The 26546-nt window shown below is 32.4% G+C and overlaps 1 protein-coding gene across 1 annotated transcript in view; it reads right to left on the bottom strand.

The window, feature by feature from the left end:
* Nucleotides 1-26546, bottom strand: part of RIMS1 (regulating synaptic membrane exocytosis 1) — a 475999-nt gene that overhangs the window by 156319 nt on the left and 293134 nt on the right. The window contains exons 7-12 of the mRNA XM_003404398.3: nucleotides 13767-13834; nucleotides 13056-13166; nucleotides 11027-11126; nucleotides 6848-6971; nucleotides 3388-3434; nucleotides 767-879 (exon numbers count right to left, since the gene is read on the bottom strand). Coding sequence (XP_003404446.2) covers nucleotides 767-879; nucleotides 3388-3434; nucleotides 6848-6971; nucleotides 11027-11126; nucleotides 13056-13166; nucleotides 13767-13834 — 563 coding nt within the window. The remainder of the gene's footprint in view (nucleotides 1-766; nucleotides 880-3387; nucleotides 3435-6847; nucleotides 6972-11026; nucleotides 11127-13055; nucleotides 13167-13766; nucleotides 13835-26546) is intronic.

Here is a 26546-nt window from a genome sequence, read left to right as displayed (position 1 = left end):
TTTAAATTGACTTAATGATTATGTCGTTGCTGTGCTAGTTGCCATGAACTTGGTCTGACTCATGGAGACCTTATGTATAACAGAAGGAAATGTTTCCTGGTCCTGTGCCAGCTCCATGATCTTTGATATTTTGGAGCCCACTGCGATGTGAGCAGCAACGCAGTATCATCAAACGTCCTTAGAAGTTAACAAGGACATTTCAGATTTAGATTTCTCAGGTTCCAGGTTCATAATGTTGTAAAGTAAATGGAACATGCCTTTCTAAGATGATTACGCCTAGCCGGTAGCTTACCTTACCCAGTAATCCAGTGCCGTCGAGTCGATTCTGACTCATAGTGACCCTATAGGACAGAGTAGAACTGCCCCATAGAGTTTCCAAGGAGCGCCTGGCGGATTCGAATTGCCGACCCTTTGGTTAGCAGCCGTAGCACCTAACCACTACACCACCAGGGTTTCCACAAGCTTACCTTAGCAACCTTGATATAGCAAACAATAAACACAGAGTAGATATTTTATTCACTTATGTTATCATTTCCGTTTATGTTCAGAATATCTGACACATTGTAGGTACTCAATAAACATTTCTGAATAAGCATATGAATAGAAGAATGAATGAAGAGATACATGAATAAATGATGAAGCAGATTTTGGTATCGAATCACTGTGTATTTACCATAGGTGTAAAGGAAAGCCAGACACTTTTAAAGACAGATTCAGAACAATGAGCAAGTATGAGTAGTCTCCAACATGTACAAAAAATACATACAGAAAGTTGCCCTGGTAAGACTTGTGGAGCATCTTTCAGAGCTCCAGGACTTGTTGGAGAAATAACAGAAATGGAAGGCCTTTCCATCTTCTGAGATTCAAAGGAGCTTGAACCTAAAATAAGAAAAAAAAAAAAAAAAGTTAATTTTTAGTAACGTATTTCTAAGTGTGGGGAATAACTCTTTTTTATAAAAGGTTAAATGCATCTATTATTTGTACAAAAATGTAATTCAGTACCATAGATAATAGTAGAACATATTTTTAGTAGAATAGTTTTAGAAGGTTATCATTTTGTCTTATTTGGTTAACTGCCAATTTTTAAAGGTATTCAAAATCATACAATCAAATACTGTATTTTTTGTTTCAATGTGTATTTATTTTCTGCATTTTTGGAGGCCATTGCACTGCTTAGACTTTCCTGTAACCATACATACAGCTAAAGGCTTCATGCTTTTAGTGATAAGGAAAATAGTATCTGTTATATTAATCACCTTGGCTAACAGATCATCTATGCTGAACCATCCTTACTGAGGAGTTATACTGAATGTATATATAGTATAATTTAAGAGCCACATCTAAGCCTCCATGTCATAATTATTTTAAACTCAGTTTTGCCAGATCTCTCAACTGTGAACTTACAAAGGAATCTCTTGAGCTGCCTCTAGGGTCGCTATGAGTTGAAATCGACTCGACGTCAATGGGTTTTTGGTTTTGGAGTAATTTACAAATGACTAGCTTTAACTGTATGTGGAGGACTGCTCTCCACTCAACCACCTGGTGAAGCTCTTCCGCTGTTTTTAATGAAAGTTACTCTTTTTCCAAGATAACTGCTATAATGTACTCTGATATAATCAGCAGTATACAGTTGTTTTTTTTTTTTATACAGTGTCTGTAGAACCCCGGGTGGTGCAGTGGTTAAGCGCTTGGCTGCTAACCAAAAGGTTAGTGGTTCGAACCCACCAGCAGCTCTGTGGGAGAAAGATGCAGCAGTCTGCTTCTGTTAAGATTACAGCCTAAGAAGCTCTATGGAGCAGTTCTACTCTGTCCTATAGGGTCACTATGAGTTGGGATGGACTTGACGGCAATGGGTTTTGGTTTTATACAGTGTCTATAGAATGCTATGAATTGGAATTGACTCCATGGCAATGGGTTTGGTTTGGTTTGGTATAGAATGCTACAACCATGAATGCACAGTAATTCAAAAGCTAGCAAAATCTTCGTTACAAAATACTGTTGCCTGAGAATATGCCATACACATATTTTCTCTATACTCTAAAATTAAAGCCTAAATTAAGCCATGTGGCATCATTTTGTGCCCCCCCCACCACCCCCAGAAGACTTATAAGAAACAGCACTATAAAACTCTTTGTTATTACATCTCTTTTATCTGATACCCTTAGGATAATTTTTTTCTCAGGGCTCAGTACAAGAACTTTAGTGCTTCTAATAATTTGTTTCTAATATTATAGTAAATTAGTTTATTTTTAATTGTATAAATACTATAAATTGTGTAATTGGTCCTACTTCTCTCTATGTATTAGTCATCAGAAAGCTCAAAGGCAAATCTGGGCCAATCTCTAGCAGATGAGCAGAACATGATGGCATGATATGTCACACATGAACCTAATCTCTGGTTCTTTGTTTATCCTACCCACATAGTTTCTTCCTCCTTATTACCACCATCACTTGTTTTCCCTTTAAATCATCTTGTATTTTATATTTTTATAAGCTAGATAGAAATCTTTTGGAGATCAAACCCAAGTATGAATTATTTAATTTAATATCAAGCCATTTAAAAGTAAATTTATTTGAGTCACTTCCATATTCTCACTGAAAGCTTCCATACTTGTCTATACTTTACTGTATACATTATCATCTCCCATCTGGGGTGATTTTAATGCCCATGCATAATTCCTTAAACCTTCCAGCCTTACAGTCTCTTAACGCCTTATCTTCCAAAGAACTTCATCTCTTCTCCGCTTTACCCACTCACTTCCATGATAATAACCAACGCTTTTTCATGATGTATTAAAATTATCTGTTACTGTGTCTATCTTCTTCACTCGGCTGTTAATCAGACTGAACTGATTAGCAATCAAACAGAATACTCAAATATCACAATAACTTTTTACATACAGTGAATACGCACTATTACTAAGTATGTTATTTGAGCTCTGTGAAGGTCCTAAGGAGGCCTGGTAGTGCAGTGGTTAAAGTGCTTGGCTGCTAACCAAAACGTAGATAGTTCAAACCCACCCACTGCTCCTTGGGAGAAAGATGTGGCAGTCTGCTTTCATAAAGATTACAGCCTCAGAAGCCCTATGGGGCAGTTTCACTCTGTCCAATAGGGTCACTATGAGTTGGAATCGACTCAAAGGCAATGAGTTAACGGGTTAAGGTCCTGACTGTTATGACACAGATAGATATCTCCAGTAAAAATTTTCATACAGCCACAAAAGAAGAGTAGAAGATTGCCTTGGTCCCCAGCTTCTGACAACAGTGGAGCTATCCTTAGTACAGTAATGCCAGATCATTTATGACAAATAACTAAGTAAATGGCAAATCTTTACTCTGTAAGTTAGTTCAATACATTTTATAATAACAAAGCAATCATATACTCACTGGACTCTAGTGGAGGATGGGAGCTCTCAGGAATCCTTGGAATGTCACTAAAAGAAACAGGGTATGGTAAAAATTCCATTAGCTGAACTACTCTGTTTGAGGCAATCACAGCAACATTTTATGTCTGTGGTGTAAAAAATCCTTTTGGATCTTTACAGGTGTGGAAATGGACAGGAGTTACTATTAAGATAACTACTAATGTGCATGAATGTCAAACACCGCACATACAAAAAATAAAAACTGCAGTAAAAATAAGTTTTTATATACTTAATAGCAAAACACTTTAACATGACAACAATAAGATTAATATTGTGGCTGAAATGACCACAATATTTTTACTACCAAAACAGCAGGTTTTGGAAATTAAAAATGTTAAAGGTAATATTATACCTCAATTCTAGAAAATCAAAATGACACAGATTTTACAAATCAGTAATATGCTTTACAAACACATCTGAAAGAGTTTACTGAATGAAAAGGATGGAAATATCTCTTGATAATAAGATGATATGGTGAATATTATGAGCAGAGTTAATAAAATAAAAAGGATGAGTTGCTTTGGAAATTAAAAATGGTTGAAGCTTGCAACAAAAAAGCCAAAACTACTTTATATATGTGAATATATAAAATATATATACACATATATACCCTATATAGAGATTCATATCTCTATACTGAACTTAGCTCAATATATGGTCATTTACTATATGGTTAGAAAGTGATTTGTGAGAACACCCATTCCTGTCACACTCATCAATTACTCTGAAAAAAAACTTAGTATCACCTCAGCTTAATCCATTATCCATTGTGACCTAAAGGACCCTAGGCCAGCTTGGTTTGGGAATTATACTACATAGAATTACTATAACCTCTGTTTTTCCAAAGATATTTTAGTGTCAATTTAATGAGATTAACAATATACAAGTATTAACATGGCATATTAAAGCAGACTGGAGTTAGCTAGTACTGACAAAATTATCAGCATATTATTTAAGAATTACTAACCACTTACGTTGTAACCTAACTTCACTATGATTTTCCTTACATTTCAGGGGAAATGGAAACAAATTACTTTTCTCCGTTTGATTATTTTCTTGCATCCTCATTTTTAGTTTTGTGTGTAAGGTAATTCTCATAAACACCTATGATTTTATACTTTCGACAAATTACAATATATTCTGGTTTGTGTATTTTATAAATTACATTTTATTACATATTTTTGTACAAAAACTAATTTGTGGAATAATTAAAAAGCTAATTAGCAATACTTAAGACATAAGACACCAGCTAATTATCTCCTTTTTTTTAGCCATTTTTTTTTTTTAGCCATGAGTTGGAATCAACTCAACAGCAACTAGCAACAACAAAGCTTCCTCTAAATTAATCTGGGCAAATACAAGTAAGTTTTAAAAATTCCAGGAACATCATTTTTCAGATAGTAATCTTTGAAATTCAGCCTCAAAGTTAATCATAAAAATCAGAATCTGGAACTCTGAAACCAGCTTTATGTTTTAACTTTATATGTCTGGAAGGACTGTGAAAAAGTTGTTCAAAAGGTTTGAAATAATTTTGAAAAAAAAATAATTGTTTCAGTAATATTTTCAGGCATAAATTTCTACTTGATGTTTATACAAGCCTTCCTTCCTAATTGGCTCGGTCACAAGATTGTAGAATAGTTTTAATAACAATTATAAGCATAAAGGTCAAGAATAGCCTATTTGCTAGGTTGGCAGAAATGGTTAATACCACAAGATGCCTGATGCCTCTTAGATTGTACTGATCCAAGTGCATGTAAATTCTAGTTGAGATTATTTCAGGAATCACTATGCTACTGTATCTGTAGAAATAAACTATGAGTAAATACTTGCCTTCTGTCTTAAATTAATTACATTTGCTGAACAGAACAATATTAAACATAATTATTAAAATATAGCTAGAACTATTTATTCTAATAATTTATTAACTGGAAAGTTGAGGCCAGCTTTGATTTTTTATTTACATGAAATCATTATACTCTATATTCCTTTCAACTCCATAATCCATAACAATTTAGGGTTTGGCTATGCAGATTATTACTTTTTAAGTTATTTTCATACAAAGTATAACAATAAGAAAATGTCATTCCAGTCTACTTTAATTGCCTGTCAGGTTTTTAAGTCACCATGAATTAATGATATTTTATTTAAATACTTTTAAAAGGCTATATATCTGAACGTATTTGGCAATGTGCACAAGGCTTAATTTTAAATTTTTTATACTTCTGATTCATTTCCAATTTACTTACCTCTTTTCCAGCCTCATGTTTACCTGAGCACTAGAACACATGTCATATAAAACTAGCATAAATTATATAGTGTTGTAATTTTTAAAATCTGCATGGAATTGTACAATACTTTTGAAAACGTCTTCAAGGTTTACACTACTCATCACTTAAGTATTAGTTATAAACTAGCCTTCATTTTAGTATTTTATATTATTCTTTGGAATATATGATCAGATATTTCCAGTCCTTTGGGAATTAGGATAATTATATTTTTTTGTATGTTTTGCATTGACATATATTCTTGAGGACAAAAAAATTTAAGAGTAGCACTTTTTCAACATAAAAATTTTGAATTAATGGTTCTATAATATTTGGAGGATAGGAAAAAAAATTATTTCCAAGAATATGTTCAAACATTAGCTCAACTGTAATGAGATGGTTCAAAATACTTTCCAAAAATTAGAAACTGGCAAAACCAGTATTTACTTCAGACTATGTGGGTTTGCCAGAAAAAGCTAACAATATAGGGAATTCTATACAAATATATGAGTTAGAATTGACTTGACCGCAATGGATTTTTTGTGTTTATACACCGAAATGGAAAATATCCCACTGGCTATGGATAATTAAATTAAACTTAAAATTTAGGTTTTTAAAATACCATACTCAATTATTAGGGCCAATTAAAATATTAAAATATTTCACAATTCTTGTTTGATTTTTAAATAAAAGTTAGAACTACCCATAGGTAAAGATATTAAAAAAAAAATTCTATTCTTAGGAGAATAATATAAAGTTTATGCAGATGTATTAAATCATTACTAATTTAAATATCAAAAGAAGATGAGTTTGCTAGTAACTTCTTTAAAGGAAATACTACTCGTTAAATCAGAATTGCTAACAAATAGTTCTACATTAAAAGAAAATATTCTGATGTTATATTTCACTTGTGAAAAATACATATTAATACTTTTTGATTTACGATTATCAAATTGTGGAGCTTCTAAAATGTAGTGAAGAATATTCAGTATTCAAATGTAAAAAATTAAGAAATTTAAAAAACTAAAATGTATGCCCATAATTGAAGAAAAAACTATGCATGTTAACATGTACTGTATGAATGTATAAATTTCTTTTTTAAACCCTACTAATACATGTAATTTACTAAACTTAAGAAGTAAGTTTTTTTAGCCTTACCCAATAGGCCTTGAAACAATAATTTCAACTTGAGGTTCTGATTTTGATTCTAAAATAATGTTGTAAACTTCTTCATTTGTAGCTCCAGGCAGGGGTTTACCATTCCATTCTAGAACTTCATCCCCTTGAATTTAAAAAAAAGGGTATTTTTTTACCTTATATATTCTGTTTATATTTTCTTATCTTTTTCTCTTTTTTTAACAAAGAAATGCAAAACATATACAAATAGTTTAATTGTCTAGGCTCTGGTCTTGAAAGCAAACTGATTGCCATATAATGTCAGCTAAAAGGTTCTTCTAAACAGTTTTTTTCTTTTCTTTTTCTTTTCTCTTATTTTTTTTCCCCCAGAATATTACTGGACACTGAAAACAATACAATAGAAAACTACCTTTATCTTTTGAGATATACTAGAAAAAATATTAAAAAATCTCATGCTATGGGATGGATTAGCACAGCCTATTTGGAAACATTAAAAAATAATAATTAGCTGCATGTCCTCCATATAATAAATGTAGGCAGCTCTATAAGCAAACGGTTCTTATTAAACACTGCATAAATCCTGTTTTTTTTTTTTTTTTTGGCAGAGACAGAAATTAACATTTGTTAGCATGAATTTCCAATTATAAGTCATGCTCCATTCCCTTTACCAAATGCACAACAGAATAAAAATGCATGAAAGGATTTAAGTCACACCCATAGGGCAACGCGGGTAGCTAATGGCAAGACTACAAAGCGAGCAGATGTAAAACTGTTGCATGACAGTTAACCCACTTCCAGATGTTCAGAACACACACATTCTATACATAATATGTATCTGTGACCATTAAAGTACAAATCGAATACATCTGAACAATGATAATTAATACAGTACTTTAAATAATTTGTTAAATATTCTAAGATTGAGGAGAGTAATAGGACACAGCATGAAAAAATTTGTACTAATAACATGTTACTTCAACTAGAGTTTTCACCACGGATCATTTGGAAAAAATTTTATTTTCATTAATATTTATTTTTATAAATACTTAGACTAGTGTTAGGTCCCAAAGTGTTCTCTGCCCAGGAACCTTCAATTCACAACGGTAGGCGTCGCTGAAATATCCCAGCCTCAATGGCACCTTCAGGTGTCTTAATTTTTTGATGTTCCTGCGAATTTTGTTACTCTCAGTGCCTAGAACATTTCAGGAGCTAAGGAAATGTATTGAGCAAAATGGACCAATATCATCCTTACATATTTTAAAGCTAGATGTAAACACAAACTTTTACTTTTTAGCTTAATTAAAAAAAAAAAGGAGAAAAACTTTGTTTTACTAGGACTATTTTAAAGTAACTCTTCCCCCTCCCCCCAGGTATTTGCTTATGAAAAAATTTAAAAAAAGAAATTTGAAAAGCACATGATGCTGCTTTGGTTTGATAAAAGAGCTTGATAATTACCAAGAATTAAATTATTTTTAATAGTTTGACCTAAGCAGTTACCTAGCAAAGTTTTTTCAAATAGGCAATAAGTACATTTCACCTAAAAAAAGTGAAATAAAAAATTATATGATATATTAGGAATGTTTTCAATTTTTTTGACCAAAAAAAAAATAGTTCACATCATGACTTGGTACATATATAAAATGAATATGACTATACACACATGCGTGTGTACGTATATATCTATAAACTGGGAACTATATTACAAAACAATACTTACCCTGATAATTTCTACTGTATTATGTACAGTGATACTTCCTATTCTATTATGCTCTATTTCATTTTTTTTTTAAATGCTGGATGCAAATCAAACTGATTTTACAATTCAGTGATGAGTTGCAAACATTTTGTAAAAGCACTTCATTATAAGATTCTCCCCTTTAAAGATGTCAACCTGGAGGCAAAACTTTCAAATTAACTTAACACATTTATTTATTTATTTATTTATTTATTTATTTACAGATCAATAACTCCTAAGCCAGAATTTATTGATATAACTACAGGAGTTCATTTCCAGAACAGAGGAAAAACAGGTGGAACAGGGAAGTACTAATTGCTGCTCCAGATGGAATACAGGAAACACTTTATAATTAAAGCAACATTAGGTGAGTTTTGAAGGATGGAAAGGATTTTAACAAGTAAACTGAAAGGCAGTGGAAGTGGCGGGACAGTTAGGAAAAGATAAAGCTACAGACCTGCAAGTTCAATAAGCAGATGAGAAGACGGAGACACTGAAGGACTTAATGAAGGCAGTGTCAGTGTCAATTCTGTGTCTTAGTTAAAAAGAGCAGCAGAGAAGTGCATAGATTTAAGGGGGTCAGGACTGGAGAAAGCTAAGACAAAATTAAAATAACATCGCAAATGTTGAATAAAGGTCATACTGATAAAAATATAGCTGCAGTTTTATAAGCCAATGATGTATATGTCAAAAGAGAAGGAAAAATAGCTCCTAAAGTATAATGTAAAATAGAATATGCGATCAATTCACAAAAGCACTTTTTCTCAAATACATCAATTGCTTAAAATGAAAAGTAACTTGTTTTGTAGCTAATTACACACTGTGTTTTAATATTTTAGATTTAAGTTTCTCAGGCTCCAGGCTCTTAAGGGTATTAAACAAATGAAATTAATCATTAACGGATATTTTATTTAGAGAAATCCTTCAATGCCTTCTTATGTAATCATCCTCTAATACACAAAGACAAAAATCAAAAGCTATTACATTTATAATCTGATGTGTAAATTCAGGTCTTTGTAGCTCAAGTTATCTTACATTAGAGTAGTCAACAGAAGTTATTATACTTTCTGAAGCTTATATTGGAGTCATTAAACAAGCAAAGACTCAGTTCATTGACACAGTCACCCTTGATTGAGTATGCATTTATTTTCTTGTTGAATCATAATTGGTCCCTGATATGATACAGTGTTAACTCTATAAATCTTCAAAACTGTATAGTATAAGGAGAATTATCTCTGATTTGGGTTTTCTTCCTATACAAAACCTGCATACCAAGTCTCTCAAAGAAAAACATAAAATTATTTTGATCTGTTACAACGGCAATCAATCACACAGAAAGTGTCTTTAAGGGTCCAAGAATATATTCCTAAATAAAGGTCTCAAGAATTACAATCTTAAGGTATAAAAGTTAAAAATAAAACCTGCAATGTTCTCTATTTGCTATGAGTTATTAATTTTCAATTCTAAAACTCAGTCAACTCTGTTTTCTTTATATTGTCTGGCAAATATATAAGCACACACTCTAATCAAAAGACTTCTACTAAGCTCTGTAGTGTAAACATCATGTAAAATCAATATGTTAATGATTTTAATTATAAGGAAAACCAAACAATTTATCAAAAATAGATTTAAAAGTATGTTGTTGCCGTATATATGGTATATTTGAATATAGTCAATGATTTTAATGTGTTATATTAAGGTTACAAAAGCAACAATGAAAATTTCCAAATACCAAGACACATTCCAGTAAGTACATGTTACATGTAAATTAAAATGTTATTACATAATCTGTGTAAGAAATGTATGATTATACTTTATAAAAAACATTGGTCTTGAATATGTGTTTTGAGGTCACTATGAAAAACTTAAGCAGCCCTGGTGGCACAGTGGTTAAAGTGTTCAGCTTCTAACTTAAAGGTCAGCAGTTCAAACCCACTCCATGGGAGAAAGATGTGGCCGTGAGCTTCTGTAAAGATTCACAGCTTGGAAAGTCAGTGCGGCAGTTTTACTCTATGCTATTGGGTCACTATGACTTGAAAACGACTTGGCAGCAATAAGTAGGTTTATGAAAAACTTTACTAACTACCGTAGCTGAAAATATAAACTTAAAAGATAAATACTGATACTGAGTCTTTTCACAAAGCTTAACTGTTTAAGATTCTGAAGAAGTTTTGAAACAATTCTATGAAGTCATTCATGAAAGATTAGTAAACCTTCAGCACTCAGTATCTATTTATTTTTACATAACTAAAAAAACCCCATTCTTACTCTCCCCAAATTGCTACTGATACTTGGTGCTGGTGTATTATTGTAACAGATAAGTATCCATATGGGAAAAACTCTTTTATCCATGCATTAAAATAGGTTATCTATTTAATTTACTCATATACAACTTACCCCAAATTGAAAGCCACCAATTCATGCATATAGAACTTACTGTTTAAATGTTAAAAAAGAAACCTTACCTGCTCTTAGATGTCCAACCACATCTGCTAGGCTACCCTTCTTTACTTTGGTGATGAAGGCACCAAGGCGTCCTAAGTCAGTCATTTTTCCTCCAACAACCTGGATAATTACAAATTTATAAGTTCCCAAGGCTCATATTAAAACAGAAGTTATTAGTTTCAGAAATTGATCCTATAGTCTTTTATGATGCATTTAGAATTCAGTAGAGATATTAATGGAGTAAAATACATTTTGATTCAAGGAACTGGCAGTATAGTTGAGAGAAGAAAGCAACATCTCATTAGAGATGATTATGCGTCCTGAGGAAGTTTATGTATTAATTTCTTATATTAGTCTAACAATATAAGGACACCAGGAATAATGGATACACTTAGAAGACAAGTGTCAGGTCTCTGATAATTACTACCAAACACAAAGCGGTTTATATACTGTTTACATTAGGGTTAAGTGTTCTTTATTCTCTAAATTCATGCCTACCATTTTGGATTATTATTTCTACATGTAGATTTATCCCCAATTGGCATTTCAATCTTTACCTCTTTTGTGTATTTGTAACAAGATGTAGGTCTATGTAATAAGATACAGGTCTAAAGCCAGGGATACTAAGAATTCAAGGCAAGAACAGGACACTTTGGGGAAGCAATTTACCATGGTGTAAAGAGCAACCAAAAAAAAAAAAATTTTTTTTTTTTTAAAGAGCAAGAGCAAAGGTGAATTTCACTCTACTACCAAGCAGTTAAATGATATCCTTATCTGAAATATGTATCTTTTCTTATATGACTCTCAAAGTCTGAGTTATATTACTAAAAACACTTTCACCTGGGTTTCCCACTGCACCTAAAAATACGTACATTTGAAAAGGTCATAAATTTAATTTATCCCAATGCAGGGGCTCAAATACACATAGTTAAAAATGAGGAGAATATTATCAAACATTGAAATTGGTTCACAAATCTTACAGACATGTCCATTAGTAGAGGTGATGAGAATTATTCTATAGCAAGAAGAATTAATGGAAATAATCGATAAGATGACACCATTAAGTACATTAATGGTGGTTTTTTTTTGGTTGGATTCATCAAAAAAAAAAAAAAAACCACCATTAATGTACTTAATGGTGTCATCTTATCGATGGTTTTGAAGAGGTTTTGAAGAGGTCAATGGTTTTGAAGAGGTCTAACTCCCACAAAACTGTAACACAATCTTTTGGCAAATAATTTTAAAGCAGCATCTTTGAACATTTAAGTTTCTGGAAGCAAATAAACCATGTGATTTAACACACACACACATAATACAAAATAACAGATACATAGGGAGCCCTGGTGGCACAGGAACTAAACGCTTGGCTGCTAACTTAAAGACTGGCAGTTTAAACCCCCCCGCCGCTCCACAGGAGAAAGATGTGGCATTCTGCTTATGTAAAGATCACAGCCTTGGAAACCTTACAGGGCAGTTCTACTCTGTCCTATAGGGTCACTCTATGGCAATGGGATTATATGTATATATACATATATAATTTTCTATAATAAAGTGTAATCTTTTAAAATTTATTAATTTCTCTTTACATTTGTTATAAGTAAATTGATATTTTAAAAGGACAATTTACTCTTTCGGGATTACCATAACTGCTATTGAAATTAGAAAACAATCTCTTTATTGACGTTTTCTGTTGCTTGCCAGGATATAATAAAATACTGAGATTCACAATATCTAACTTTATGGACTTCCATTAAAATTCTGTCAATTGTAAACATCATCCTTGCATTCAGAGAAAAAAAAATTTTTAGTTTTCCTATATTTTACTTACATATTTGTATGGTATATTAATAAAATGACTTATATAAATTAACTCATACAAATACTAAATCTGCCATAAAACATCAATATATTAACAAAGGTATACTCATTATGGAGACTTTATTTCAGGGAGGTGAGAAAGGAATTTAAAAATCACTGTCAGAAATTTTGCTGAATGCAATCTGCACTATAATTCACCCTTCAAAAAACACTTTAAGCCAACATACTTACTTTTAGACCCAGTAATGCACCTGATTCTTTGGGCATGGTTGTTCTCTTGTTAAGAATAACACGTCCAATTAAACGGTCTCCCTCTTTAGATGGTTGCCACGTTACAGGATGCTATTAAAAATGAGCAAAGTTTCTTAAAAAGTACACAATTTGCTTTCTTTCCTACAGACACACAGTTGTATCACAATGCAATTTCCTCAGATAAAAAACCCTCAAGAGGGAATTCTCCATTCTGGTGGGTTTTATCCTTGGCTTATAACAATTCATTTGGACTTATATTTTATTTGTGTGGGACACTGACTATTATAAATACTGCTAAAAGTAGTTAGCAATGAGGTACAGCATTAAAAATTAGTTCTGAAATAGAATCTACTGAAATATAAATCTATCTGCTTATATAAAGAAATCTGATCCTGTATTTTGAGTTGTTCTTAATCATTAATCAAATAATGTCTCCTTTACATACATTATTTAATAATCACTTTTTTAATTTAAAATTTGTTATAATTATTTGTTAATAACTAACTGCATTTTCTTTAAAACTGTATGGGAAATTAAATCAATATTTTTTCTAATTGTATAAAATGTATAATGTACAAATAAAATCTATAATGGAATAGAGTAAGATGATTACTTATGACATATCAGACTAAGGACAAAGAGCAGCAGCACACATTATCTCTGAACCCCAAACACTCCCAGAAAGCTTACCGAACTAATGGGTGATGTGTCCCGGCTGTGCCACGTGGCAGGATCCAACCAGTAATAATCCAAGTCACCTGCACAATAGAAAAAAAATGAAAAGTGGAATACTGTTTAAAGTGCACCACTTTAAGTATGATTTCTTCAGTCTATAAAGTAAAAGGTTATGAATATCATAATCTTGAGTGTGTACATCCCAGAACGATGCAAACCTGCATTGCAAAAAGCTGTGATCTGAATCACTGGAGTGAATGTATGTTACAAATACACTTTATACAATGGGAGCTCTACCTTTCTCTAGCATAAATCAGCCTAGAAACATTTACACATAAAAAGTATAGGAAAGAACAAGCCTAATATTCCCCTCCACGCCAACAGTTATTCAGACTAAGACACAGCCTGCCACCTAGTGACGCTGGATGAAATTTTATTCATTGAGCTAAGGACTAAAATTTAGTGTCTCCCTTTCTACTCTACTGAACTACATCATATGTTTCAAAATTATTTTCTGGTTTCCATCATTTTCCTTCTCATCTGAAAAACATGACAGATTTCTTTGGCCCAAGATGATGTGTAAATTGTCAAGAACAACTTTTGGTGCAAGAGTGCGTACAAATAACAGAGCATTTGATTTTACTACACCATGAAAACAACTAATAATTCTAGCTTGTAAACATGAATTCATAAATCTTTAGTTTTTATTTCTGACTTAAAAATATAATGCCAAAGAAAGCATGTGAGGAAAAAAAAGAGACATTTTAATGGAAAGCAGCAGGGCTTTCAGTATCTGCATAGGAAGAAAGGCCAGAGAAATAGCAGGTATGTGAGAACAGAATACCAGGGAAGGTAGGGGATAAATGACCTTTCACATCTGAAATATCAGATTAAATTAATGAAAATTTTCTCTCCAGGGATCTTGAAAGAGAGAGAAGAAAAAAAAAAGAGTGTGAGTAAAGCATGCCAGCTAACAGTGAGATATTTAGCTGACTGTGTGTAAAATATGTTTGGCCGATATCAGTAAAGGTCATAGGTAAAGCATTTTATGTAGATATCAGACATGGCACAGATAGACACTATAAAAGAAATACAATATCAAATATTTAAAATCTGCAGGTATCAAAAATCCACACACTTCAGTTTCTTAGTAGCTGCTTCCCTTTTTCTTTCATATAATTATCTTTAAACAGTTGGGTAGAATTTTAAATACATACATAAAGACTAAAACATTCTCCAAATCTTTCGTATCAATAATAGTAGCATATACTATAAAGGGATGAGTATTAGAAATTGCATTAACAAAAACTATATCGTTAAAATTTAGTCCACACAGAGTCCACATGTTTCTCAAAATCACATATTTTAAAATGTATACACGGCTTGGATGCCAAAGATCATAGATTTCTAATCTTCTAATGAACTACTTCAGCTAATGAGATATAAGAAAGATGTGAAAGGAAGTTTTTTCCCCATTATATTTATGATTTGTAATAACTTCACATGTTTATCTTTAAAGTCGCTCTGTCTTTAGTATTATGACACCATTCCTCTGGAAAGAAAAACCTAATAGTAATAAAGTTGAACTTACTACTAAGTAGCAAATACAAATGTTACTTATTATTCAAAAGATCATTATAGTAATTTATAAAGTTTCTCCCTAAAGTTTCATAAAAAATACCTAGTATAACCCATAACATCTTAAATGATCATTTGTTTTTAAATACTGTGACAAGTAATAGAACCACTTCAGGGGGTAGGAGGGTGTTAAGTTTCCCTGCAAAAGAAAATTAGTCATAAGGTTGAAATTGCTTTGAGAAGCCTCTGAGGTTAAAAAATGACAAAAACGTACCCTATTTTAAAGACTTCAAGAAAAGAATACTTCATTGAATCCCCTAATAACATGACTCGTGTCTTAAACAGTGTACTCCTTTGAATTCCTCTCTGGCTCATGCCTCAGTTTCTCACATGGTGGTTCAAGTGTATATATCACTTACCTTATCCTAAATAGATCAAGCTATACATCTGGTGGACGTTCACTGTGCGAAATGTGCTCCTCATATGCAAAGATAACCAAAAGTTGTTGTTTCCGGTAAATTTCAGTGATAACACTCAGCATATTCTTTTATTATGAAAATACTGCTTTTAAGCAGTGAAATTCTGTCATCTATAAGCTTTGTAGTATAATGATCTTGATTGGAGAGTCTAATTTAATTGGTTTGGGCATATATATATATATATATATATGCCAGGTGTCCTTCCAAGGCTTCTTCCCCAAAGTCATCAGGTGATTCCAGTGTGCAGCCTGCACTATTCTTACATTATCCTGAAAGTGGTAATCTGGATGCTACAGATTTTGCAGCTAAAAAAATGTTTTGCCAATTTTGGTCATATATAGTAATTTAGATTTTAAAAAAGTACTTAAAAAAAAATGTTGGCATTGAGTCGATTCTGACTCATAATGACCTTATGTGTTGCAAAGTAGAGCTGCTCCACTGGGTTTTCTTGGCTATAATCTTTAATAAGGCAGACATCCAGGACTTTCTTCCATGACACTGCTGGGTGGATTCAAACCACCAACCTTTAGGTTAGTAGTTCAGTGCAAACAACGTGTGCCATCCAGGGACCTTAGCATTTTAGATGCCTACTAAACATTGCTAAAACTTAATATAAAAATATATATTCAATGTTTTAGCACATAATAATGTTGCTGTTCTTGTTAGGTGCCATCAAGTTGGTTCCGGCTCATAGCGACCCTATGCACAACAGAACGCAACACTGCCCGGTCCTGCGTCACCCTTACAATTGTTGTTATGCTTGAGCTCATTGTTGCAGCCACTCTGTCGATCCACCTTGTTGAGGGTCTTCCTCTTTTCCGCTGACCCTGTACTCTGCCAAGCCCGATGTCCTTCTCCAGAGACTCACCCCTCCTGACAACATGTTCATATCTGTATATATTTAGTATACAATTACAACCTTTGTGCTCTGAACAATTTCTAAGGGTTTTCTTATTGCTAATTTCATTACCACCTATTAAAATAGAACATTTCTGCTTAAATACTTACAGAAAATAAATTTTAAAGTCTAGGTACATAGCTTTTTGTTTCTTATTTCCATGTAATTACTAAATTTAAAGGTTTTATTGACTTAAATACCTTAATTTTTATAACTCATATTTCTCCATTATTAATGGAATAAGTAACATTCAACAAAACTTGCTCCTAAAATATTCAGAATCTAGTTTTCCACTAATGTGAAACATTTTCCTTGGTTATTTTTCTAACAAGTAATTAAAAATATTGACTTCCAGGTATCATAGCTACAAAATGATAAATTCATAGTATCTGCCTGTAGAATTGATACAAACACATTTTGGTTTTATATTCAATGTCACTATCACGGAACTAACTCACTATTATCATTCATTTAGACTCAGAAAATACATTAGATGTTTGAGTTTACTAAAATGTCCATAATTAGCCAAGTTCAATGAAGTGTTATAATTTTGAGCATTATTTTTACAAAGACTTTTAAAAACACTTTTCTTCTAATAACTTGTAAAAAAGTAGGTTAATTAAACTTAATAAGCACACAATTTTTAATGCAGACACACAAGTCAGCTAAATGAACATGAGCCTTTCTTAAAGAGAACTAGCTATTCCTGAACCAAAGTCAATGACCACACTATGAATAAAGCATAAATATGCATCACTGTGATTTAGAAGTGTGTGTCTTATGATGTCAAATGTAAAAGTACAAAGGATTCCAATAAGACCAATCAATACCAATTGAATAAAAATAACTTCTAAATAATATAGGTGGCATGGTTGAGTGTATATAAGTATTTTAAAATCTTAAAGGATAAAGCTATAACTCTAATTTCACATATGAAACATCTGCTAAATATCTGTTACATGAGTTATGCTTGACCAAGTGGAATGTGTATCTAATGAGCAAGGTAGTAAAGGGAAGGTTATCTTCACTAAAGCCTTTAAGTAGTAGAAAGTCTGAACTTCTTCCCCATCTCCAACAGAAATATGATGCATCTTTTTTATGATCATTATAATGAATGGTGATAAAAGATGAGACTCAAGCCAATTCCATGACTGACTCCCAATTCCTAATTCATATTTATAAATGTTCTACTTTTCATCTCAAAAAATAAATCGTTCTTCTTGAATATTGACATTAAAAAAAAAACTGTAAAATTCATAGACCAAAAATCAGAAGAATCATCTGCCCTTAGAGATTTCCTGTACCTTTAAAATTATGTAGCTATATCCCCTACAGCACGATGTGTAGTAGGACTAAATAAAATTAGGTGAATTCTAAGCTACTTTATCACTGCACGGGACGTAGACAAATCAAAATTCTGGGCAAAAATACATTGATTAGATGTTTGTATGCAGTGCACACACAAAAGGCAACTCAGTTCTAAGAATGAGTTTTTAAGCTCAGACAAGGCACGGTATTTTTAACACTGAGTACTATGGCTAACACACATGACTTAAAAAATATTGCTTTCATTATAATCTGATAATGAAGTTCTACATTTTAATAGTTTCCATGGATATTTATTTGGGAAACAGTCTTTTCACAGACTGGTATTAAAATCTTAAGTCTAAGAATTAAGATAAAATCTTAACTCTGGATTAATATAATGAAAATATCACTTTGAGTAAGTTTCCTAAGATTTTAGAAGTCCACCTAAAAAAGTTCTATGCCAGCAAAGGGCAAGTTTGCCCACTCCAAATACATACATACATACATACACACACACACATAATATATAATAGTAGAGCTACATATATGTAATATATAATAGTGGAGCTAACTTTGGAATTAATCAGCAATAATTTACTGTATAACCAAGTCCTAGAAAGTCTAATTTCACCCAAGTAAATTTAGCAGTTAGGGACAAGAAACAAATAATATTGGATAGCATTTAATTTCCCTTATAAGGTATTTCCACTCTGTCACAGGGGTTCACTATGAGTAGGAAACAAATAGATGGCACCCAACAATAGCAACAGTATCTAGGCATTAAAAGATAATAGGAAGATATACTTGTTAATTCTAATTATATAATCTGCAAATACTAAAACATTTTATAAAGCAATACTGTGCATACTGATGCAAGATCAGTAATTGTGGTTGATGACTGAACTATTCTAAGTTCCCAGTATAGAAAAAATACTGCGTCTCAAATACTTTTTGGTGATTTCATTCAAAATTCATGCCAACATTCACCCCAAACAAAACATATTTGAAGGCAAACTGCATAACTGGGTAACAGAGACTTATGCCCCTTGAATGCAAGGCCTGAGGCAGGGCTGGAGGACTCTCCAAACCTATGGTCTTCAGCAAATAACCTCTTTAAGAATTTCTATGTAACTTAAAATGCAGTTTCTGGTTTTGACCCAGGACAGAAAAAAAAGTGTTGCTCTTTGGAAGAAGTGCATTAATTATCTCCAGCCACCAGCGATTCATTAAGAATGGCTACTCTACAAATTCACGCTAAAAACACATCTTGAAGTTCCCTTTATTCACAATACACTCTGCTTCTATCATAGAACCAACACCACTCTCTCTCTTTGGTATACAAATTGGTTGAGTCAAGTAAATGCATGAGTTATTCTTTACTAAGTTAATCAGGTATCAAAGGTGTTTATATTGAGAAATTATTTAAACTTAATGGAACCTCTAGAGCTGTACTACCCCTAGAGAGTGATTAAATATTTGCTTAAGGACCTGTGGTGTCATCTCTACATTTTATAATTTCAGGGAACAGGAAAGGAGGCTCCGTAGCTAAAGAAAAAAGGTTCAGTAGCTAGCCCAGGAAAGGAGAATTTAATGAATTTATCTGGCAGGGGTGGTACTGTTCTGGTTACATGTATAATTTGAGAGCTAATTTGAGGAATGCCAACATTACCACCACACAACTCTACAAAGCAGTTATATGGAACTCAGAATCAAAATTTGTGGCTGAAGTCTAAACTCATTCAGATTATCTCATAACTCTAGCGATAATACCTCCTATAGCATCCATTTGAAGCCCTGTGGCACAGTGGTTAAAGCGCTCAGCTACTAACTCAAAGGTCAGCAGTTTGAATCCACCATCCACTCTGCAGGAGAAAGATGTGGCAGTCTATTTCCATAAAGATTTACAGCCTTGGAAAGCCTATAGGGCAGCTCTACTTTGTCCTATAGGTTCACTATGAGTCAGAATCAGCTTGATGGCAGTGGGTTTCATACCATCCATTAAGGGAATCCTGGTGGCGCAGTGGTTTAGCACTTGGCTGCTACCTGGAAGGTTGGCGGTTCGAACCCATCAGCTGCTCTGTGGGAGAAAGATGTGGCAGTCTGCTTCCGTAAAGATGTACAGCCTTGGAAACCCTATGGGGCAGTTCTACTCTGTCTTTTAGGCTCTCTATGAGTTGGAATCTACTCAACAGTAATGGGTTATAGCATCTATTGTTCTTTCAAGGATAGGATGAGGTAACATATGTGAAATTGCTTTATAAACTATAAAAAAAATAAGGCACCACAGAAATGCAGGTTGTTATTAGAATATAAAAATATATACTGAGACATATATTTCTACTAATACTAGTAAGCATTTCTATCAATTCTGATAACATGTAAAAATCAAGACCCTTTTTTCCTGCCCCACAGTTTGCTTATTTGAAACTGTATTTTCTCTATCAATATTATTATATCCTTCCTTATATTTATAATTATGTCATTTCTTATTAAACTTGTAAAGAGCGGCTATTGTGTAGTAAAAAGAGCATTGTATTCAAAGTTGGAGATTTGTGACTCTAATTCTAACTCTGCCATCGTAGGTGCATTATCTTGATAATATGTCTTCATATCTATAAATATTATCCATAAAATGGGGATAATGTCAATTTCTTCATAGGAGTTTCATGAGGATTAAATAAGATATGCCATCTTTGTGAACTGCAAAGGACTTTAGAAAGAGAGTTTATTGTATAATTAACTTACTTAATTGAAATTAAGAAAATTAAATCATGAAGTTAGAGATCAGATTTACAGTTAAAGAGCTATTATAACAAAATATATATCAGCAATGTTCACAAAATATGCTTTGAAATGGGCTTAGGAAAGTGTTTACAACAAATTATTGGCCTGGTACAAAATAGATACTGAAGTATTTGGGATGAGTGAATACTACCTTAATTCCAATTATTAAAGGATGAGGAAAAGGAGTCATCATATATAAAGACAATAATATAAATCTTTCCATCAATTTCCACAAAGTCAACGGAAGTCTCAAGTATTCAGAGAATGGTTACTTTTATAATCAGGCTATCTTTAATTCAAATATATAGATTAACCCCTAATTGAAAATATTTGGACTGTGAAATAATTTGGTCAGGTTACTCAATATATCCTTAATACGAAAATAAGTATTTTGTCATTTCTTATTTATGTGGTTTTTTTCTGTGTGACAATAAAATGCATGCAGTGTATAAGCAAAATATTAATGACTGAATTTTTCTGTACCATGATATATATAGGATATTTTATCCCTTTATATCTTTTTCTCATGACTTAAGATATTCCTGAGAAAATGTTTTCTTGAAACCAGCTTGTATTAAACCTTAAACATTATTTGGTACAGATATTTAGCTGTGAAATAAATTTTAATCTTTATATTCTAATATGTAATAAGAATCCTAATTTACTGAGGTATATAGATTTTTTTAACAAAATTATCTAAATAACAAGAGGATTGATGGTCGTAAGAAAACAACAACTATAACTTTAAGCATGTAATAGGTCCCTTTGTATTTACTTTAAATAGGCTAATAGATATTGAGAAATAAAAAGCTATCTGGGATAGTAAATACTGGGGATCATTTTAATTTTTTCTAATTTTGAAAGTTACATAAATTTAGATTTTTGAGACCACGAAGCTTGAGTTCAGAAACACTTCCAAAACACCCGTATGCTCTGTGACATCTTTATGCTTTGCCACTGCATTGACTTCAGAGAACGTTGATAAATTAAAATTCCCAAGTTTTTTAAGAACAATAACAAAAGCTACACACACACGCACATACACCCTGACACACATATAACTTTGTGACTTAGCACTATAAAATAAGGACGTTCCTAGTCTTCAGGAAATCTAGACCAGACTGTATTTATTATTTGTATTAAATGACAATAAAAATGTATATGAAGAAAAGTCTCCAAGGTCATTGATGAAAGGAGCAAAAAACCTTCCACATATAATACTTTAGAGAGGAGTAAATTGCATGTGTAAGTTTAACTTGAAGACTAATTGAGAAACTTCTCCCCCAGAATCTAAGTACAGAACAGTAAAGTGTCCTTGATAACAAATCACAAAATTGACAATCTTAGGGAAACTTTTTTTTTCTTTTTCCCAACACAATGACTCTTCATAAATAAGAATCTGGGAAGTGCTGTACACAGGAGGGAAATATTTTACTGCAACTTTCCAACTGACCAGGCTTCCACATTGACACTGAGTATTCCGTTCACGTGGGAGAACAGGTTGTCACGTGCAAAGCCTCGAAATAACCAGCCAGGAAACCCTGTGGAAAAAATTGGGGTTTATTTGTTTTCATTGTTTGGGGACTGGATATTAACCACAGGTTTAAGAATACTGTAGCACTGGGCAAGTTGACAGCAGAGACATTAAAAGAAAGCCCTCTAGATGTAAATATCTTTGATAAAAGAAAATGTTAAAGTCTTTATCCAGACCTCACACCCAGGCCACACTAACAAAACTGCATAAACTGGCAATAACAATTCTAAATGTCAAATGAATACCTGCCTCTGAATCCTAAAGACATGGAAATAAAAACTACGGAGATTGACACATTATCACTGTTTTAGTGATATAAATAAGAAAAACAAAAGCCAAATGATGAAAAAGATTAATATTAAGGGCACAAAGAACAAAATGGAGGTACTTATGAAGTACTGATACTATTTATCATTTAAAAATACGTATCAAATTATTATAATAAACAAAATAAATTTACACTCTTGCAAACATTTTTGGTACTGTAAGCAGATGTTTTGAAATCAGAGCTTCCTCTAAATGAGCTTCTTTAAATATCGCTGATTTTCTTTTTGTTTTTATTTCTATTTTTGTTTTGGCTATGCAAACAAAGTAATTTATAGATATACTAAAGGACTTTTTTTTTTTTCTTTTTAAGGTGGAAATTCCTTCACCAGTAGTGTGCAATCATGAGGCATAGAAATTTGGAGAACATTTTATCTTATGCTTCAGCGTTGTTCCAGAGAAAACTGCTAAGTATCCATAGTCATAAACCTTCAAAATATAGTCACGGGAAACTAGATTGCAAAATACCACAAGACCGCCGGTCTAATCTCTGCTGCAGTGCAAAAGTGGTCAAGCTGTATAAGTCATGTCCTTTTTACTGTACTCCAACTCAATACAATAGAAGTATAATTTAAGTAAGATGAAGTACAAAGGACATGAGGGAAAAGAAGCAATATTCACAATGCATATAGATATTATATCCACCTCTTATCATAAAGCAAATTAAGTTAAAGTTGGTCAAAAACTAACCTACCGACTCAAGAAAGGAAGTGTTTTCTTTAGTTCGTAAATATTAAGTTTAGGTAAGTGGGTTTAAAACAATATTTCTCACATAGGAACTTCAAAATATCTTCAGCTTAGATTAAAATTTCGTAACAAAAACTGTTACTTTCAAAAATTAGGAAGTCTCACTGGCCTAGACCTAAAGAGCCCAAAATTAGCTTCTTGGCTTTGTCACAAGGTGCTCTCCTGAGAAGAGAAGGATGGCTTCTATGTAGGAAGGTACCCTTCTTAGACGATCCTATCCTTAGCTTGCCTGGCTGTTTAAATACATGACTCATAATTATCTACCCCAAGCATATTTCAGAATATGCTGCCCTTTGGTATTTTTCAAGTGTTTACTTAAATCAATAATATATACAGAGGTCTTCATGAAAGATATACAGAAATAAATTTAAAAAAACAGTGCCTTTTTTTTTTAAGATAATTTACATTATCTAAAATCCAACTCTGAAGTAACCTAGAGTATCTGACAACCACGTACCTCTGGATTTACTATATTTCCATAAAACTCTTTCCCCTAACTGCCCCCACAATTGTTTTTATTGTATTACGCTTCGACATTACTATATCGTGGTGTTTACCACATGGATCATGCTGACGATATTCCTCGTACTATATGGATCATGCTGCCGCTGCTTATCTCTATGACACAACAAAGGAGAAACTTCTCTCTGGTCTCAGTATCAGAAAGAATTAGTACGCACTTAAACATCTGGTTTATTTTTATGTTATGGATGTGTAAATTTTGAAACTGATGGCACTTTTATAAAAGCATATCTGTTAAAATGTTTATGACTAAATCTGCAGCCTAATTGTTTACCCTTATTTTCCTTCACCTTTCTTTTCTACATATTTTAAATTTATTTCATACACCTACATTTTTACATTCTGGTAGCACCTTAAGTCACTTTTGATATTAAGGTAGGTTTTAAAGCAGGAATCAAAGTAAAATTAAATGAATATGCACCCAAAAATATAATTTCATATATTTATTATAATTCTGTATTCATTAAAATACAGATTTTTTTCCCACCAACCTCAAAATATCTTTGATGCAATGGGAAACAACTAAAATGAGATTGATACACAGGTATTAATTTTTCTGTAGCTTAAATAGCAGAATTCAGTAAACAGCAAACCATATTAACCATTTGGAAAGCTTGTCAAGGAATGGAAAGCAAGTAAAAAAGTCATCTAGCAAAAATCTATGTCACAAAATCTGAGCGACTAGACTTTAGTGCTAGAAAAACCGACTAGACCCTCACTCAAAAATTTACAGTTGCAACCACAAGACAGTTCTTCTGGTTTTTCAATCCCACAGGACTATTGAGGATGATCACTGTAAAAAAAGAAAATGGGCTGGTACAGACAGGCACACTGACAGCACAAGCGAGGGGGCAGGAAAACTTTAAAAAAATTTCAAGAAAACAAATTAGACAAAGTGTTTAGGGGCCTACTTGCCTTAGACACTGAGATACTGTGAACAGCTCTATGAACAAAGAGCAACATAATAACTGATGTTAAGACAATAACCATTACTTTGATTTCATAAAAGTTTATACGCCATAAACAGAGATGAAATTCCCTTTGTGGCCTTCCTGATTTAATAAAGAAAACAAGGATAGGGAAATTTATAATTCTGATAGAAAGACTTGAATTAAAATAATGTAAATCAGAGCAAACAATGACAAGTTAGTTGGCAAACATTAGCACCTTGGAAAATTCAGCTATCTAGCTAAGTTTTTACAATTCTAAAATCAAATCATCACTATCAAATGCAATACAAAAACACAAACGTGTACCAACTATCAAATGCTGCTAGAGATTCATCATGTGCTAAATTATGGACTTAATGCACTATAAATATTAAGTCTTATTTTCTCCATTTTCATGTTCTATTTCTCGATATTTTGTGAATAAAGTACAGCTAATGTGAAGTAAAGGGTTAAGTGCTCTCTGCATAATAAAAAAATACCCTACCAAAAACCAAAACCAAACCCATTGTTGTGCAGTAGAATCCGACTCAAAGTGACCCTACTGGACAGAGCAGAACTGCCCCACAGGGTTTCCAAGGAGTGCCCGGTGGATTCGAACTGTCAACCTTTTGGTTAGCTGCCGTAGCTCTTAACCAGTATGCCACTAGGGTTCCCTAACATCCTACAGAGTGGCCAAATGTCTTCTAAAAATTCTTAACCAAAATTAATGTCTTCTAAGTAAGAGCAAAGCAAGGTGAACAAAAATATCTTTTCTAGGGATCTACAGAACTGAGTTAAACTGTGAAATTAAAAAAGGTATTTGGTGAAAAAATTGAAATCAGCTACTGTTAGAAATGATATCTAAAATATTCAGTGTCATTAAATCTTAAAACTATTTAAACTATTCCACTAGTCTTTGAACTATTCCATTATAAAAAATGATTATACTGAATGTGATATCATAATAGTAAAAATACTCATATTTCAGATGTTTTCCAATGCAAAATTTGTTGATCTATAAAAAACCTTTTCTAATTGAGATTGGGATGATGCCATTCACAGAGACAGTAAAAATCTTCAACTTATTTATCCCAGTAAGAAAGAGCACATTAACAATTGATCTAATAATTCTACTCATCTTAACACCTAAATGTGACCATTATACTGCACCTGATTTTCATATAAACCAACCCACAGTTTAGCTAAAATGCCATACTGATCACAGCAAGATTGAGCTGGACAAATGGATGGAACACAGTAGAAATACTAAATTATTACAGTGACTATACTAATTCCAATATTAATAAAATAGTTTACCTCCATTTTTCCTAAAATACACAGATGTAATTATTCTATACATACTGTAATTAAAGATTTATCTCCATTTTAAAATGAAAGAGTCAGTCAATAACATGTCCTAAACTCAACCTGATTTTCTTTTTATTTACAAAGAGTGTAAGCAGTATTTATGTTTAGGTATAAAATGTTCACTACTCATGTTTAAAATATATTTGTAAAGAATTTGGGTTACGATAATTGTTGCAACTACATTCTAAGAGCTGAGTACTCACTTTTTTCAAATGAAAAATTCAATGTTGCTGTAGTCTGGCTATTTTGTATTTTTACTGTTGAAAAGGATAAAAACACTGAAAGATAGCCTCTTGTTAGCCTTTACAATTTCACTTATTATCA

The sequence above is a fragment of the Loxodonta africana genome, chromosome 1 (genome assembly GCF_030014295.1).
Source record: "Loxodonta africana isolate mLoxAfr1 chromosome 1, mLoxAfr1.hap2, whole genome shotgun sequence".
Lineage (NCBI taxonomy): Eukaryota > Metazoa > Chordata > Mammalia > Proboscidea > Elephantidae > Loxodonta > Loxodonta africana.
This window is presented reverse-complemented; position numbering and strand designations above follow the sequence as displayed.